Source organism: Esox lucius, chromosome 9 (genome assembly GCF_011004845.1).
Source record: "Esox lucius isolate fEsoLuc1 chromosome 9, fEsoLuc1.pri, whole genome shotgun sequence".
Taxonomy (NCBI): domain Eukaryota; kingdom Metazoa; phylum Chordata; class Actinopteri; order Esociformes; family Esocidae; genus Esox; species Esox lucius.
In genome coordinates this window covers 9549042-9569236 of record NC_047577.1, presented here as the reverse complement: position 1 = coordinate 9569236, position 20195 = coordinate 9549042, and the positions used below count along the sequence as shown (strand labels likewise).

Here is a 20195-nt window from a genome sequence, read left to right as displayed (position 1 = left end):
AAAAAAAGAGGTGATGCAACACAGTGGTAAACATGCCCCTGTCCCAACTATTTTCAAAACATATTGCTGGCATTCTTTTCTAAACGCGCATGTATTTTTCCAAAACATTTGTTTAATATTCAATGAAATATAGGGATAAAGGACATCATTGCATTCTGTTTTTAATTGCATTTTACACAGTGTGGAAACACAGTTCTATGTATATGTTTTTGACAAACATGACGAAGTTAAGCAATTTACTTGTGTTAGAAGCCCAATAAAAATGAAGGTGAATGTGTGTTTCGGTATTCAAACACTATTTATTTTCTATATTTTCTATATTAAAATGTCTACCTGGTGTTGAATGGAACAAAAGTAATAATGTAAAAAACAAGATATTAAAAAAAATACAATTACAATCCACACAAAATCCATAACAGGGATGGTTCTTTTACTTAGAAATTAGAAAGCTAACATATGTGTAAAATATTCTAAAATATATTGTATTTTGTAACATGCTACAAAATAAAAAAATTGGAACACGTTTATTTTTTTTACAGTAAGATTTAATAGCAATCGTTTTGCTCCAGAATAAATCACCAAAAATAGTTGAATAATAACAGGTATAATCTAATGTAATAGCAGAGTGTACCAATCATAATGGAAACCTCACAGACCAAGAAAAGCTGAAGACAGTCGGGTCAGTGGTTGGTTTAAAAGGACTGGTAATTTGGGCAGGCGACCTGACCACATTATACTTCCTCCTAACAACAATCATACCAGATGATTTCAACATCCTTTTGGACCACAGTAATTATTGAAAAAGGCACATACTGTGCTGCTTATATTAAAGGAGACAGGGGCTTAAATTAATCAAGTTAATTAACAATGTGTAAACTTAGAAATATCCCTTTTAATTTTTTTACATAATTTAATAACATAATACTCAGCTGATTCCTTCCTTTGACTCAAGTGCAGTCCTATTCACAGCACTCTGGTCCCTGTATGACACAGCAGCATAGTGGACTACTTGGTCTTGTTTCTGGGGATGAAGCGTTTGGACGGTGGAGTACAGAGGTACTTCCTGTTTCTTGGAGGAAGAGAAGTGGACACTGGAATAGTGGAGGAGATCCTGGTTGTCTGTTTCTGCTGTCTGTATTGCAGTAGAGGTCAAGGCCATGTTTGATACGTTGCTATACACAGGATTGGAGTCTGTCTGATGGGGAGAGAAGTCAGAGAGTGTAAACATTTAGTAGATCTGGGGTCTATAAAGGACTAGATCAAAAGTGTAAAATATAGTGAATTTATTCAGTCAATTAGTCTCATGTCTGCATAACAAACACTGTATTTATCAGTCAATGAGTCCCATCTCTACATGCTGACCACTCTATTTCTGGGGTCAGTGAGTCCCATCTCTACATGCTGACCACTGTATTTCTCAGTCAATGAGTCCCATCTCTACATGCTGACCACTGTATTTCTCAGTCAATGAGTCCCATCTCGACATGATGACCACTGTATTTCTCAATCAATGAGTCCCATCTCTACATGCTGACCACTGTATTTCTCAGTCAGTTAGTCCCATCTCTACATGCTGACCACTGTATTTCTCAGTCAATGAGTCCCATCTCTACAGGCTGACCATTGTATTTCTCAATCAATGAGTCCCATCTTGAAATGCTGACCACTGTATTTCTCAGTCAGTTTGTCCCATCTCTACATGCTGACCACTGTATTTCTCAGTCAATGAGTCCCATCTCTACATGCTGACCATTGTATTTCTCAATCAATGAGTCCCATCTCGAAATGCTGACCACTGTATTTCTCAGTCAATGAGTCCCATCTCAACATACTGACCACTGTATTTCTCAGTCAATGAGTCCCATTTGTGCATGCTGACCACTGTATTTCTCAGTCAATGAGTCCCATTTGTGCATAATGACCACTGTATTTCCTGGCCAACTGATGCCATCAGACTCACCTGTCCATTCACTGCTGTGTCGTGTCCATCAGATGTGGATCTGGAGGCCTTCTTACTGCATAGTAAATCATTTTATTAATGAATTAATCAAACAATCAAGCATTCAGTTAAAATCCACACCCATATTTAAATTGATGATAATACATTGTTCTTATTCACCTGAACCAAATGATGCCTAAGAGGCAGAGAAATAGAATCACAACAACTACTGTGATTCCTACAATGGCACCAATTCTAACTGATTGTTCCCCTAAAGAGAATTCAGGAGAGTGGACATTCGTAAGGCCTTTGACACCACAGGAGTATCTGCCTCTATCCTCCATGCTGTCAGGGTCTAGGATCAGGTAACTAGTCATGGTCTTTTGGTGGGTGAGATGTTGTCCGTTCTTGTACCAGATGTAGGTGGTGTTGGAGTTGTCAGTCAGAGGACAGGATGTGATACAGGTCAGATTGACCTTTCCTTCCTCTGTAGCAGGAGTCACCTTCACCTGGATGTCTGACAGAGGGTTCACAAATAGATCAGAGGGTTCACAAATAGATCAGAGGGTTCACAAATAGATCAGAGGGTTCACAAAAAAGTGCAGTCATCGTGATTTCAATCATAAAATTTATAATAATATATTACATCAGCTTCATGTGGTAATATCTAATGTCCACCAGATACATAAAACAAATGGGATGTAGGAACAGAAGTACAAGAGGAGAATGGTTACCAGTAACAGTCAGAGTTGTCCCAGGGAAGCTGTAGCCCCATGTTACTTTGTTTGACGTAAACCTGAACTTGTACTCAGCAGAGTCACTCTCTCTCAGGTCTGTAACAGTCAGGGTGGAGTCCTTGTCTGTAGTTCGATGGTAATCCACCCGACCAGCATACTCTGGGTCCTGGATCAAGTCTTTAATTACTCCAGAGTCCCATTTGTTGAACCAGGTTTCTTCTGTGGCATTATGATTCTTCAGATGTCTGAACGTGCAGGAGATGTTCACTGTGGAGCCCTTCAAGGCACAGACACTTTGATGGGTGTAACTGACATTCATGCAGCTCTGACCCACAACACCTGAAACACAATTACAACATACCATGAGATTGTATTCATGCTGTAGTTCTGAAGTGCCATTGATTGTTATTATTTTATATTTTCCAAGTTGACAGTGTCTAAACACGACCCAAACAAAAGACTGAGTTTAAAACACACTTACACACCACAGCAGAGCGGAGATTCAATAAAGAACAGGAGTAACTGTCTGTGTAATATTCCTTGACAGAGTGTTGACGGGAAACGGGTTCATCAAGACGTTGTCCGTTCTTGTACCAGACGTAGGTGAGGTTGGAGTTGTCAGTCAGATTACAGCTGGTGGAACAGGTCAGAGTTCTAGTTTGATTCCACCTTGTGCCAGGAGTCACCTTCACCTGCAGGTCTGAAATGAAATGGACAAAAAACTATTTAGTGTCTCTATATATGTATCATTATGAGTATGATAGATTTTGTAAAATTCTCATAATTGTATTTTTATATTGTATTATCTGTGACCTTCACTTGCAAGTCTGAAAATAAATGTACAAAATTACTATAAATGTATAATTACTACAAATAGGTACCCCAGGTTCAACAGATTTTAATTGAAATTCTTATAATTGTATTTCTATATTGTATTACCTGTGACAGTCAGATTTGTTCCAGGGAAGCTGTACCTCCACTCTGCAAACTGTGTTTTAAATCTGAACTTGTACTCAGCTGAGTCAGTCTCTCTCAGGTCTGTGATTCTCAGGGTACAGTCACTCATATTATCTCCAAGGTACTTCACACGACTTGAATACTCTGGCAATGAACTCAGGTTTGTTGGCGCCTCATCACGTTTTCCTTGGATATACCAGTTTGAGTCGGAGACTATATCATTATTTAGATGTCTATATTTGCATGGCAAATCCACTGTTGAGCCCTTCAAGGCACAGATACTTTGATGGGCATAAGTTACGTCAAAACAGTTTCTACCCCGAACACCTGAAACACAACAGCCCAACAATAACTAATGTTAATTCCACTTGATGTAGGCAGTACTGATCACCAATGGCATAGCTTTAATGCTGAATATTGCAGTTAAATACAAACTCACACACTCTAGGAGAGTGAAGATCCTCAAGATCTTTTACAGAACAGGAGTAACTGGATGTATAATAACTTTTTACTGTGTGTTGCCTGGAAGTAGGCTCAACTAGACGTTGACCGTTTCTGTACCAAATGTAGGTAGCGTTGGTCAGAGTACAGTTGCTGAGACAGGTCAGCGTCACATACTGCACGTCCTTGTCAGCATCTGGTGACATCACAACCTGGCTTTTTTGGTCACACCTTGTTGCCATACTTGCTGTATTAAGTGAGAATGGAAACAACAGATGTGCATCATGAAGGAAAATGAACCAGAGATGGAGTTGATGCCACTAATTCATATCTACAATCAAACATCTTGTTCTGACTAAGTTCATTACATTGTAGACATGACACCTAGATCACACAATTCAGAGAAAGCGGTTAAACATACATAAAACATACCTGTCACAGACCAGAGAAAAACCACCAACAGACTTCCTGCTGTTTTCAAGACCATTGTTGTATCCCTCGTTCTGCCTCATACATCAAATGAGAAGTGAACAAACACTTAGTTTACAGATTCATCTGTGTGTGTAACACTTAATAAATATTATTATCCACATACGCCTTTTAAGAACGTTGATAGCATCTTGATACTTGGGTCTTTATCATAATTACCCAAAAGGATAATATGGTTCATTTAAACATGTTACCACACACAATGCTGAAATATATTATCAAGTGTACTTACATGGCAAAAGGTTGAGCTCTTCTCAGACTACCAACTGACCATGAGAATACGAGACGTGTGGTTGGCACATATGTTTTACAAGTTGACGGATTACAAGTAGGAGTGGAAAGAACTACTTTACTTCCTCTTTAAGAAATTGCACAAGACGACTGGTGGCACTGCAGCATAAGAAAACAGGAGTTTAGGTGGCTCTGTGGTGGCTCTCTTCAGTCAGTCCAAGTTATGTGATGGTTCTCTTCAGTCCAGGTTCCGTGGTGGTTCTCCAAAGTTCTCTTAATCCAAGTTTTTCTCCACATTTCTCCCCCCGGTTTTGTCCCTACATAAACCCTTAGATATGCCCCTCCTTCCCCCCACTGATAACATAAAATGGCCCCTCTGTAATTTAACTGTGGTGATGTGGGGTTATGACATTACATGTGGTGATCTAACATCATATGTGGTGTTTGAATCATATGTGGTGATCTAACATCATATGTGGTGTTTGAATCATATGTGGTGATCTAACATCATATGTGGTGTTTGAATCATATGTGGTGATTTAACATCATATGTGGTGATCTAACATCATATGTGGTGATCTAACATCATATGTGGTGTTCGCATCATATGTGGTGATCTAACATCATATGTGGTGTTTGCATCATATGTGGTGATCTAACATCATATGTGGTGTTTGAATCATATGTGGTGATCTAACATCATATGTGGTGTTTGAATCATATGTGGTGATCTAACATCATATGTGGTGTTTGAATCATATGTGGTGATTTAACATCATATGTGGTGATCTAACATCATATGTGGTGATCTAACATCATATGTGGTGTTTGCATCATATGTGGTGATCTAACATCATATGTGGTGTTTGCATCATATGTGGTGATCTAACATCATATGTGGTGATCTAACATCATATGTGGTGATCTAACATCATATGTGGTGATCTAACATCATATGTGGGGATCTAACATCATATGTGGTGTTTGCATCATATGTGGTGATCTAACATCATATGTGGTGTTTGAATCATATGTGGTGATCTAACATCATATGTGGTGATCTAACATCATATGTGGTGATCTAACATCATATGTTGTGTTTGCATCATATGTGGTGATATAAAATCATATGTTAGCCTAACATAGCCTAATATGCTGATGCTAATATATTGTGTGTCTTGGGTAATCTATCTTATTGTACTCACCAAGTTGCTTTACTCACAGTCCACGATTTCTTCCAATAACCTAGTCCAAATTGTTCTCCTTGTTTCACATCCATTAGTCGTAATTTGAAGAAGATACATGCTACCAAAAACATAAGCTTGTGCGTAATCGGTGCGAGACTGCATGTCTTTGCTGACATCGTGCAAATTATCTAGGCAACGTAGAAGGATATACTAAGTCTGATTAAATGCTAGGGACTCTCTTCTTTTCAGAAATACCAATTATGCTGTGTTAAAACCTAGTAAGGGTTTGGAAAATCATGAATAGCTTTGCTCCGAGTTGGATTTCGTTCTACAACACTGAAGAACATGAATTGTCTTCGATTATAAAAACGGATTTCATCAAACAAAACAATGCTTTGCGATATCTCTGGGAAGTGCTTTAATCCAAAGACTTGCAAAACAAAACATATATATTGAAAATGAGGCATGAAAAAACATTTAGTCAAATAATAACTTTGGACACTGATTGTGGCGAGAGACCAGCCAACATCAGCTGTCCTCTTGTTGCTTTTTATAGGCGATTTAGAGGATCATCACGGTGGCTGTGTATCATTCATATAGTTTACACAGACATTTCTTTATTTAATGGTTAATTACTATTCAGTAATGATGAAGAGCCCAGATACATTGGTTACATTTCTTGCCATTGGTTTCTAGTATGTAATAAGGGCTATGTAAGTTAAGTTCCTGTTTCCTCTCTAATTACTAATGTCACAGTAAGAGCTCACATACATTTGTTGCCAGTTTGTTTTTCAATTGATCTGTTCACTTTACAGGTCACATTAAAAGTGAAAAAAGTTCTGACATGATTTATCTTTGTCTCATTCCTTTACATCACAAAAACCTGCCATTTTAACAGGGGTGTGTAGACTTTTTTATAACCACTGTATAATTAACAGTAACAACTCAAAGATGAATACATTGGAGTTTTTCTCTATGTTCCCAAAGGTTGTAAAGCAGAGGATATCACCCAGGAAGATGAGCAAGTAAATTATACATCCAGAATGAGAGCAAAATGTTGGATACAGAGGATCCATTTGTTAATAAATCTATAACTTTGGACTTAAACAATAATTTAGTTAGGATATTAACTGTTAATCCATTTTAACTAATACATCTCTTAACATTTTTACTTACATATAAATCTGCCATTGTTAATATTAACAAAGATTAATACATTTATATGAATTAAAACAGTTACTGTTAGTTAATATAATTACTTGTAATTACCATACACATATTGGAAAGTGTTACCAAATGTCTTAGTCAACGAAGTAGCTATCAACAGAAGAATACAGTTGATTACAAAAAAACACAATATTGTAAAATGTCTTCCAGCGTACTTACATGAAACAATGCTGAGTTGCTGTCTGACTGGCTGGTGATGAGGAAGCAAGTTTAAATGTGTTGTTGGTAGATATGAATTATGAGTTGACAGATTACAAGTAGCTGCTGTCTGAACTGTTTCACTTCCTCTTTAATATAATTTAGAAGGAAAACTAGTGGCACTGCAACATAAGACTACTAGAGCTATGCATCAGATATAACACATTAGTATATTATATAAAATAAGAATATTTTGATATTACTCAAACTCCACATCGCTTCTGAATTGTAGATGAAAAAACTTGTATCCCTGAGTTAGTGCATCACTCTGGGTAGGTATTTGGTGACATAATGGCCCAGTTCTAGTGAGGATTACGTGGACCAGCCCCTCAGTCGGTTCCCTGAGCCTTTGTCGCCTGATAGCAATTATTTAACAAATCTGCATCACTTGGTTCTGGAAGTCCAGGTTCTGTGGTGGTTCTCTTCAGTTCAAGTTCTGTGGTGGTTCTCTTCAGTCCAGGTTCTGTGGTGGTTCTCCACAGTTCTCATAATCCACGTTTTTCTGACCGTCTTTGTCATTGTGAGAGTCCCTCACACACTGAAAGAAGACATCCTAGATGAACACTTAACACACCACTATATGAACACACATCATTTTATGAACACACACAACTGTATTAATACACATCACTATATAAACACACACCACTATATGAACACACACCACTTTATTAATACACACAACTTTATGAACACACAACAATTAATTAGTACACACCACTTTATTAACACACACCACTATATAAACACACACCACTATATAAACACACACCACTATATAAACACACACCACTTTATGAACACACACCACTATATGAACACACACCACTATATAAAACACACCACTATATGAACACACACCACTATATGAACACACACCACTATATGAACACACACCACTTTATAAACACACACCACTATGCGAACACACACATGCACAATTGAGCTGGGTGATGGGGACAAAATAACAAAAAACGAAGTGACAGTGACACAAGTTTAGTTTGGATCATACAGTAATGAGGGGGTTTAAGTACAGACTGTCAGTTCTATAAAAAATCTGTTATAAAACATAACCATTGTCACATTATAAGAGACTTACATCCAGAGTGTCGTAGTCAGGTGACCTGATCTTCATGTTCAGAGATGAGTACGTGTTACTGTTAGTATCAGGATGAACATTCTGTGGGGGAGGGAGAAAAAATACACAAATATTCCAAGATAGCAAAATATGTTTGGGCCAGATCTGGCTCACATTCGACACTTTTCTCAGGTCCATATTACTTCTGGATTTCCGGCCCAGCAGCGGCCATAAAGCAGGCACATTTGGGATTCACTAAGCATTTTTCATTGGGCCCTGCTCTATTAGGATACATGAAAGGGAAACACATCGTCCGTTAACTTAATCTTATACCACCATATGGATTGAAAACCATGTGCTCAAGCCAATGTGTTCTCTCTCATTTCAATCTGCCATTACTGATCGCCTTCCATCAAAAACTTTCCAAGCACTGCACATTGGAAAAAGGATAAAGTGTATCACTAACTTGACACTAGAGCCTGTAATGACACACATCTGACATCACACCAGAGCCTGTAATGACACACATCTGACATCACACTAGTGCCTGTAATGACACAGATCTGACATCACACCAGAGCCTGTAATGACACAGATCTGACATCACACCAGAGCCGGTAATGACACAGATCTGACATGATACTAGAGCCTGTAATGACACAGATCTGACATCACACTAGAGCCTGTAATGACACAGATCTGACATCACACCAGAGCCTGTAATGACACAGATCTGACATCACACCAGCACCTGTAGAGATTTAAAGAGAGAGATTTAAAGAAAGAAAGAGGTTTGGACAGTGATCAAGGAATTCTGCCTCACACTTTGACCAGTCTTGGCACCTTGTTTCTAGACTGGAGGTTCTGAAACCCAAATCAGTACAAGAACAGACTTACACCCAGTGTGTCATAGTCAGGAGACAGAGTGGTCAGGTTCTGAGCAGTCTGCGTTTCACCCATAGCGTCTGGATGGACACTCTGTGGAGAAACAGAGTCAGAGAGAGGGTTTAAGAGAGAGAAAACAACTCAAATAGGAAGGAAAATGTGTAGAGACAGAGAACGTTGTTGTCATCAGTGTAACTGATATAATCACCTGTGGGTCTGTTGTAGCGTCACTTCCTCCTGTAGATCTCCTGTAAAGAGGGACAGAGCATGTTACGATGTCTACTGACATCTAGTGGTTATTAGTTGTACTTACAGTCCCTGATATACTTGACATTAATCTGTCTAGGAAATGCTGACCTCCTCATGGTACAGTAGATGGTGACTAGAAGAACTGCAACAGTGAGGACGGCCCCCACTGTAACCACGGGAACCCAGGGAAACACTGCTTCATCTGTGGTCAAATAATTAACGAAAATAAATAGAATACACACACACAGAATTCCTGAATCACAGCACAAGGATTGGAAAGCCGAACTTCAACCGGAACCACAGAATTGCCTCCATATGTGTTATCGGATCTTCACTGGACAACTCGCTAAGAGATTGGACCACTCACAGACCCGGCCCGGTAATGAATGGGATTAAGGCTATCATAGACGCCGTCTTTCCCAGCGGACGGAGAAAGTTGTTCTGGCAGGGGTACATCTAGACATCTCTATGGGCCTGGGGCCACAGTCAGGGCCTGACTGCTGAGGTGCATCACAACATCTCTATGGGCCTTGGGGACACAGTCCCCCCCTAAATTTGCCCTTTTTGTCTATTGCTTTGTGGCTCATTGCTTGTGTTCATGCTTCAGTTCACGGTGTCCCTCGCCTTCTGTGGTTTTGCTTGTTTTTCGGGAAACAAAAAAAGGAAGAACTTCCTGCTCTGTGCCTTGTGTCCTGCCCTGTGGCATTCACAAACATGAACCATAGCCCAGAGCTGAATTGGCCCAGTGTGAGGAAAAACTCAAACCACCTGAGGCTAAAGGCTCAGTTCACTCTTCCGATTTCACTCTAAACCCTCAGTGAACGAACACATGAGAGGGTAGAGTTGTGTTACACTCATGGATGAGGGTGGTTGTGTGCTACTCTGTGTAGATATGGCCATGTTATGTGCAATGGCAAGGCACATGGCTAAATAGCATTATCCTGCAGGTCTAGTACTGAAATCAGTGGGCAGCAGAAGGTCTACAGAAGGTATGATGCTAAATGTGAACTAAATACAAATGCAAGCAGCATTTTTAGTACATTTCTAAATACTGTGAATCAATGAAAAAACATATTTGAGATACATATACGTGAAACATTGCCAAACTATTAGTACTGAGTATCTGGGAACAGGTCCAGTTCTGTTCATATGAAACAAAGGTGGACCCCAGCCGATAGAGCATCTGGTGTTGAGGATTGCAGGAAACAATCTGACACTCAAGTACGTAGAGAATATTCAGAATTTAAGTCAAGTCAATTGGTTACTCACTGACAGTGATGGTCTCAGAACGGAGGTCCTCATGACCTTTCACAGCACAGGAGTAGCCCACTTCCTCTGTGGTGAGTCCCAGGTGAAGGACGTTGTTGTGTTCATTCGTGACACGTTGTCCGTTTTGGTGCCAGATGTAGGTGGGGTTGTCAGTCAGAAGACAGGAGGTGCTACAGGTCAGAGTCACATTCCCTTCCTTAGTGGCAGGAGTCACTTTCACCTGAAGGTCTGAGACAATCATGATTTCCACCAATAATTACTAATTGGGAAGAATTATCATAAGTATTATCATAAACATTATATAGTACATGGTGTGGTGCCCCCAGGGGCCAGCAGAGGGGGATAGTGGTCAACGGCCGGTACATTGCCATGCGCTGGCTCCACCACTGGGAGGCACCAGACGCAGCCTACACCAGGGCGTTGTCTCAGCTGCGCACAATGAGGCCTGATTGGCAATCAACTGGGCGACAACCTATTTGACACAGGTGCAGATAAGTGGAAAGTAGAGAGCCGGCTGAAAGAAACCACTGTGCTGAATGAAGAGGACAGTGAGGAGCGATTTGAATGCTTGAGTATTTGAATTCGAAATTCTGTGTAGTGAACAAAAGGAATTGTCTGAAAAACCTAACATCCAACTGCCTGGTGTCCACTGTGTTTGAACCCCCCCCTCCCCTACACCTCTCAGATACCACAAGAGGAGAATGGTTACCAGTAACAGTCAGAGTTGTCCCAGGGAAGCTGTAGCCCCATGTTACTTTGTTTGATGTAAATCTGAACTTGTACTCAGCAGAGTCACTCTCTCTCAGGTCTGTGACTGTCAGGGTGGAGTCTTTGTCTGTAGTTCGATGGTACTCCACCCGACCTGCATACTCTGGGTCCTGGTTCAAGTCTTTAATTATTCCAGAGTCCCATTTGTTGAACCAGGTTTTTTCTGTGACATTTTTACTGTTCAGATGGCTGAACGTGCAGGAGATGTTCACTGTGGAGCCTTTCAAGGCACAGACACTTTGATGGGTGTAACTGACATTCATGCAGCTCTGACCCACAACACCTGAAACACAATTACAACATACCATGAGATTGTATTCATGCTGTAGTTCTGAAGTGCCAATGATTGTTATTATTTTATATTTTCCAAGTTGACAATGTCTAAACACTAACCAAAAAACCGACTAATTTTAAAACACACTTACACACCACAGCAGAGCGGAGATTCAATAAAGAACAGGAGAAACTGTCTGTGTGATATTCCTTAACAGAGTGTTGATGGGAAACAAGTTCATCAAGACGTTGTCCGTTCTTGTACCAGACGTAGGTGAGGTTGGAGTTGTCAGTCAGATTACAGCTGGTGGAACAGGTCAGAGTTTTAGTTTTTGGTTTCCCTGGAGTCACCTTCACCTGCAGGTCTGAAATTAAATGGACAGAAAAATTACCAAATATAATTACTACAAATAAGTACCCCAGGTACAAAAGAATTTTATTGAAATTCTCATAATTATATTTATATGTTGTACTACCTGTGACAGTCAGAGTTAATCCAGGGAAGCTGTACCCCCACTCTGCAATCTGTGTTTTAAATCTGAACTTGTACTCAGCTGAGTCAGTCTCTCTCAGGTTTGTGATTCTCAGGGTACAGTCACTCATATTATCTCCAAGGTACTTCACACGACCTGAGTACTCTGGCAATGAACTCAGTATAACAGGCGTCTCATCACGTTTCTCTTGGACATACCAGCTTGACCAAGAGAGTGTGTGATGATTTGGATATTGATACTTGCAGGGAAGATCCACCACTGAGCCCTCCAAGGCACAGATACTCTGACGGGTATAAGTCACGTTGAAACATTTTCTACCCAGAACACCTGAAACAACAGCCCCGTAATAACTCAGTCTTATTGTACTGCCTATAGGCAGTACTGACCACCAATGGAATAGCTGGAATAGTCTGCCTGCTTTGTAGGATATTCCGTTATTATAAAGATAGTAGTTAAAAACAAACTCACACACTGAAGGAGAGTGGAGATCCTCAAGGTCTTTTACAGAACAGGAGTAACTGGATGAGAAAGTACTTATTACTGAATGTTGCTTGGAAGTAGGCTCATCTAGACGTTGACCGTTTCTGTACCAGATGTAGGTAGCGTTGGTCAGAGTACAGTTGGTGACACAGGTCAGTGTTACATTCTGTCTTCTTTTGACAGCAGTTACTGACAACACCACCTGGGTTATCTGGTCGCAGTTTGTTGCCGTAGTTGCTATAAATAAAAAAAATAGATGACCATTACTCAGGGGGTTGTAGGAGAAGTTTTACAGACTATGCCGTTGATTTACATTTATAACCAAGGATCAAAACCAAACTTTCCCTGAAAAGTTTTAATACATTTTAGATATGACACAATACAGAGAAAGGGGTTTCTACATACCAGTCACGGACCAGAGAAAAACGACCAACAGACTATATGCTGTTTTCAAGACCATTGTTGTATCTCTTTTTCTGCCTCATACATCAAATGAGAAGTGAACAAACACTTAGTTAACAGATTCATCTGTCTGTGCAACACTGAAAACACATTATTATCCATGTTCGCCTTCCAATTTGGATTATTCTGAGACCCTTGAATCTAGGACCTAGCGTTCCTCAGTGCCCAAATAAATGGCATTTGTCCAGCCATGACCCCAAACATACATCAACCCGGCCACATTTAAAACAGGACAGTAACACAATCACCACACATCTCAGTCCTTTATACCAGTCATTCAGTCACACCTGGCATTTTTTCGTACATCTCACACCAAAGGTTATTTCCCTTGATAAATAATATGAAAGATTTTCTATCCTCGCTTCCTTATCATTCTTGAGGAAACCCATGAACTGAGAAGGAAAGTGTGTGCTGATGTTACGTGCTGTACAAAATGTCATAATTTTTTGTGTTCTTCCCTCTTTCTATCAGATTGGCGATCAAGGGTGTAATGCTAAGAAGATGCCTCTGCTGTTAAAATAGAGCTTCCCATCTTAACTTTGCCAACAGGACAAATGGAATGTTTCTGGAACTTCATTCTCTGGACAGATGAATACAGAATTGACCATTTCGGTCATAATCAAAATTGGTATGTTTGGCGAAAACCCAACTCTGCGTACCACCAGAAAACATTTTAAGAGACTGATTAGTGCCTATAGGAGATGTTTACTCTAAGTAATCAGTGCCGTTCACTTATTTTGTACACGTACAAAGTGGGTTTTAGATAAGGATTTTACCAGTTTCATGTATGGTTCTTAGTCTTTCAAATAGCACTCTACATGGCAAAGGGCTGAAGTAAGGCAACTGATTGACAGTGAGTTGATTAAATATTCTTCCTCTTTACACATTTTGCAAGTTCAGCCGTTACAACACAGGCCTACAGTGCTAATCACCAGATGTATACTTAGATTGGAAATAAAAAGTCTATACACCCCTGTTAAGATGACAGGTTTTTGTTGTGTAAAAGAATGAGACAAAGATAAATCAGGTCAGAAAGTTTTTCACTTTTAATGTGACCTATAATTGTGAACAATTCAATTGAAAAACAAACTGAAATATTCGAGGGGGAAAAATGACAAATAAAAACCTTACAATAACCTTGTTGCATAAGTGTGCACACCCTCTTATAACTGGGTATGTGGCTGTGTCAGAATGAACCAATCCCATTCAAACTCATATTAAATAGAAGTGATTTCACCGTCCATCATTTAAAGTGACTCTGATTAATCACAAATAAAGTTCAGCTGTACTAGAAGGATTTTCCTGACATTTTCTTAGTAACATCTCAGAGCAAAAACCATGGTCTGCAGAGAGCTTCAAAAAGCATCAAAGGAATCTCATTGTTGAAAGATATCAGTCAGGAGAAGGGTACAAAATAATTTCCAAAGCATTAGATATACCATGCAACACAGTTGAGACTGTAATCTTCAGGTGGAGAAAATATGGCACAAAACAGACATTACCAAGAATTTGACGTCACTCCAAAATTTATGAAAATACGAGAAGAAAACTGGGCAGGAAGTCTTCCAAGAGGCCTGCAGCAACATCAAAGGAACTGCAGGAATTTCTGGCAAGTACTGGCTGTGTGCTACATGTGACGACAATCTCCCTTATTCTTCATATGAATGGGCTGTGGGGTAGGGTGGGAAGATGGAAGCCTTTTCTTAGAAAGCAAAACATCCAAGCCTGGCTGAAGTGTGCAAAAAGAAACATCAAGTCCCCCAAAAGCACGTGGGAAATATGTTAAGGTCTGATGAAACCTTTTTGAACCTTTTGGCAATAATTGCAAAAGCTATGTTTGGTGCAAAAACAACAATGCACATCACCCAAAGAACATAATACCCCACAGTGTAGCATGCTGGTGGCATCATCATGCATTGGGGCTGTTTTTCATCAGCTGGAACCAAGGCCTTAGTCAGGGTGGAGGGAATTATGAGCAGTTCCAAATACCAGGCTATTTTGGCACAAAAACCTTCAGGCTTCCATTAGAAAGCTGAAGATGAAGAGGAAGTTTACCTTTCAGCACAACAACAACACAAAGCAATCATCCAATTCCACAAAAGCATGGCTTCACTAGAAGATTAACGTTTTGGAATGGCCCAGACAGAGCCCAGACCTGAATCCAATTGAGCTGTGGGCTTAGCTGAAGAGGGCTGTGCACAGGAGATGTCCTCGCAGTCTGACAGATTTGAAGCGCTTTTGCAAAGAAGAGTGTGCAAATATTGCCACGTCAAGATATGCCAGGCTAATACACTTCTACGCAAAACGATTCAGTGCTGTAATACAATCAAAAGGTGCTTGAACAGTATTAGTTTAAGGGTGTGCACACTTATGCCACCAGGTTATTGTGGGATACTTATTTTATTTTTTTTCCCCTCAAAGATTTCTGTTTGTTTTTCAATTCAATTGTTCACGTTACAGGTCACATTAAAGGTGGAAAAAGATCTTACATGATTTTTCTTTGTCTCATTCTTTTACATCACAAGAACCTGGCATTTAAACAGGGGTGTGTAGAGCTTTTTTATCCACTGTATATATATATATATGTATACAGCTCCAGAAATAATTAAGAGACCACTGCAGCTTTTTCTTTCTTTTCCAAAAAAGTTGAGAAGGAAGGTTTTAAGTGAGGAAAAGAAGGAATAAAATTAAAATAAGTGGTCTCTTAAAATGCAAATTGAAAGCTTCTGTTCCTCACTCAAAACTTTCCTTTTCAACTTTTTTGGAAAGGGAAGCAAAAGGTGCAGTGGTTTCATAATTATTGCCAGATCTGTATGTATATTTCATTATATAGTTGCAGAGTCTGAATGGAAATCATTAATATGCTTCACTCGGTGAAGTGAATTGTTACAGTGAGGTAGAGATGATGCCAATGAATAGAGTTTACATTCAAACATCTCAACCTGAATAACGTAATGACTTTTCATAATGACAAGTAGACCAAGAGTACACATAGAATTGGTTAACCATAAATGCCACAGATTATAGAAACACCACTAACCAAGTACTGCCGAAAGTCTGTTTTGATTCTGAGAACATTTAGAGCCCCGATACCTGGATCACCAATTATTATTATTATGACTTAGCAAAGTGCCAAACACATTATTCCAATATTAATACATTAAGCACACTTACATTACGTGGGGCTGTGGTTTTGCAAGACAACTGACTGGCAATGAGGAAACAAGAAGCGTTTGGTACACACACGTGTTGCAAGTAGTCAGAGCACAGTAGAAGTGGGCTGAACTGTTTTCCTTCCTCTTTAAGACGTTAGGCAAGAAGGAAACTAGTGTCACTGTCACATATGGAAACAGATTTTAGCTCTATATTTAATGAATATGACTCAAGAATTATTGCCCCCCCTTGGTAAATATGTTATTTTTATTCAGAGGTTTAATCTCACACTCAAAATATTTGAGGTAAACTCTATTAGAAGTACATTCCCACTGAGTTATATTTCTTTTGAAGTGTATCTGATTCACTAGAAACTCATATGTTTACATGTGACTCAGATCCCAAACTCCATTAACCCTCCATTAAGTTGGGTTAAGAGAATACTTTAACAGCAGATGGACTGAAGTTGAGAAAATGACTGTACATACATTCACCTCCTGGAACATATACGGTATATTAAGAAGGGCAAGCTCATAGCCAATACAAATGCTTCACACCAACTTTCAGGGCATAGTCCCCTAAGAATAGTAATAAGACGAAGAAGAGAAACCATACATTAGAAATATTTATTATTAACAATACAACAGTTTAGTGAATATGTTCAACTGGAATACATGCTCTGCTAGATATTACAATGTGTCTATATCTACAGGAGTTGATTAAAAAATCCCACTACATGACCAAACTTGAGAGTTAAAGTGCCTAATATCATAAACAATAATGTAAACAAAAATGCACAATTTAGTGTTTTTGTTTACGGTTGGGAATAAGGTTAACAGTGTGGTGAAGGTAAGGTTAAAGTGACATTTTAATTTGGTTAGGAATTTTATAGAATTAAACTCCTGACTTTAAAATTAGGTGGAATATTGATAATCTTCCCAATCACACATTGACCTTGTAAGACTTGGTGGAGCTAATCCCACCACAGCACCAGTCCGGTAAACACACTGGCCTCTCCATCTTGGTAATATGCATCAGTGGCTCGATACTAGAACTCAGATCCATAATAGAAAAAACACTAATGGTCACCTGACATTGGAACTGGATAAATGTGTAGTACGAGAAGAACGGGACAAGAGCAACGGGGGGAAGGTAGTTGAAGAAGATGATACCCAAGATGACCAGCACCATTTTGAATGCTTTCTTCTTCACCGGGTGCATCACCTCCTTCCCAGCCACAGAGCGGCGTAGGACCCATGCGATGGAGAGGTTACAGTAGATCATTAGGGCAAAGGAGAACAGGATGAGCACACTGAAGATCTCGTTGACAGACATGGCTCCCAGAATGCTCTTGGTGAGGGCGTAGGCCACGATAAGGCCCCATGTGAACACAGAGACACCAATGCGGATCCTGTTGTCACGGATACCTGTAAACAACACAGGGTGGACCACGGCGACATAGCGGTCCAGACAGATACACACCTGGTGAAACAGGATCAAAGTAATATGGGAAACGTGGAGAGTCAGAATATACAGTGGAGATAAAAAGTCTACACACCCCTGTTAAAATGCCAGGTTCTTGTGATGTAAAAGAATGAGACAAAGATAAATTCAGCTTTAATGGGACCTATAACGTGAACAATTAAATTGAAAAACAAGCTGAAATCTTTGAGGGGGAAACATTTTAAACTCACAATAACCTGGTTGCATAAGTGTGCACACCCTTAAACTAATACTTTGTTGAAGCACCTTTTAATTTTTTTACAGCACTATTTTTTGGTAGAAGTTTAATAGCATGGCACATCATGACATGGCAATATTTTTTATATCCACTGTAAAAATGAGAGAGACATGCCTGAAACTCCCAACACAATTTTTACTGTGTATAAACAGTCAATATCCCACTAAAAAAATATATAAATAACCTGCAGAAGTTTCTTATATATCAGCTTGTTCACTATGTCTCTATGATACAGAAGTCCTGAACCATAAGAATATTTTTTATTTTGTCATTTCAAGATAAAATATTGTTATTTCGAGATTAAATATTGTTATTTTGAGATAGGATGTTTAAAGTTTATCTCGTTATATCTCTTGCTACATTTTAAGCCAAACGTTCTAAGTTTTATGGACCTACCAGGAAGAGCGGTGCACTGTCTTTGAGCCCATAAGCAAAGCGTTGGAAGTACCAGATGCCTTGGTGGTCCAGTACCAGCCTGTTGATGATATCTATTGGCCCCATGAGGCAGAAGTATGTGTCCAGGACGGCCAGGTTAAAGATGAAGATGTCAGAAGTAGACGAGTTGCTCTTCCTGCTGGCGATCTGCCACAGTACCAAGATGTTACACGGCGTGCCTGTGGAATTGATAGGTTATGTTAGGATGTGTTATACTAAATTATTGTGTAGTGCACTAGGCATGAGCCCATACTAGGGCTATACATACTACGTGTCTAATTCCATGTATAGTGAACATTTGTGATTAACATTTGTGAACTACACTCACCTAAAGGATTATTAGGAACAATTGTTCAATTTCTCATTAATGCAATTATCTAATCAACCAATCACATGGCAGTTGCTTCAATGCATTTAGGGGTGTGGTCCTGGTCAAGACAATCTCCTGAACTCCAAACTGAATGTCAGAATGGGAAAGGAAGGTGATTTAAGCAATTTTGAGCGTGGCATGCCTGTTGGTGCCAGACGGGCCGGTCTGAGTTTTCACAATCTACTAAGTTACTGGTATTTTCACGCACAACAATTTCTAGGGTTTACAAAGAATGGTGTGAAAAGGGAAAAACATCCAGTATGCGGCAGTCCTGTGGGTGAAAATGCCTTGTTGATGCTAGAGGTCAGAGGAGATTGATTCAACTGATTCAAGCTGATAGAAGAGCAACTTTGACTGAAATAACCACTCGTTACAACCGAGGTATGCAGCAAAGCATTTGTGAAGCCACAACATGCACAACCTTGAGGCGGATGGGCTACAACAGCAGAAGACCCCACCGGGTACCACTCATCTCCACTACAAATAGGAAAAAGAGGCTACAATTTGCACGAGCTCACCAAAATTGGACAGTTGAAGACTGGAAGAATGTTGCCTGGTCTGATGAGTCTCAATTTCTGTTGAGACATTCAGATGGTAGAGTCAGAATTTGGCGTGAGCAGAATGAGAACATGGATCCATCATGCCTTGTTACCACTGTGCAGGCTGGTGGTGGTGGTGTAATGGTGTGGGGGATGTTTTCTTGGCACACTTTAGGCCCCTTAGTGCCAATTGGGTATTGTTTAAATGCCACGGCCTACCTGAGCATTGTTTCTGACCATGTCCATCCCTTTATGACCACCATGTACCCATCCTCTGATGTCTACTTCCAGCAGGATAATGTACCATGTCACAAAGCTCAAATCATTTCAAAATGGTTTCTTGAACATGACAATGAGTTCACTGTACTGAAATGGTCACCACAGTCACCAGATCTCAACCCAATAGAGCATCTTTGGGATGTGGTGGAACGGGAGCTTCGTGCCCTGGATGTGCATCCCACAAATCTCCATCAACTGCAAGATGCTATCCTATCAATATGGGCCAACATCTCTAAAGAATTAGAATTAGGGTTAATATAGTACACTATGACAATACAACTACTATAATACCACAGCATTATGGGTAATGCAGT

At 39.7% G+C, this 20195-nt stretch overlaps 1 protein-coding gene across 10 annotated transcripts; it reads right to left on the bottom strand.

The window, feature by feature from the left end:
• Nucleotides 1–279: 279 nt before the first annotated feature.
• Nucleotides 280–16620, bottom strand: LOC105008438. 10 transcript variants are annotated; one of them, XM_034294266.1, is made up of 11 exons: nt 16539–16620; nt 13308–13378; nt 12891–13139; nt 12405–12705; nt 12081–12293; nt 11597–11938; nt 3158–3376; nt 2674–3015; nt 2120–2456; nt 1961–2015; nt 280–1195 (listed from the first exon to the last, which is right to left on the bottom strand). In XM_034294266.1, exons 4-11 carry the CDS (start codon nt 12529–12531, stop codon nt 926–928), a joined length of 1905 nt encoding a protein of 634 aa, XP_034150157.1. In that variant the 5' UTR covers nt 12532–12705; nt 12891–13139; nt 13308–13378; nt 16539–16620; the 3' UTR covers nt 280–925. The 10 variants fall into 10 exon arrangements, with proteins under 10 accessions (XP_034150157.1, XP_034150154.1, XP_034150156.1 ...); XM_034294263.1 differs by having other exon boundaries at nt 12405–12749; nt 16539–16614; XM_034294265.1 differs by having other exon boundaries at nt 12405–12749; nt 13308–13382; nt 16539–16553.
• Nucleotides 16621–20195: the final 3575 nt, after the last annotated feature.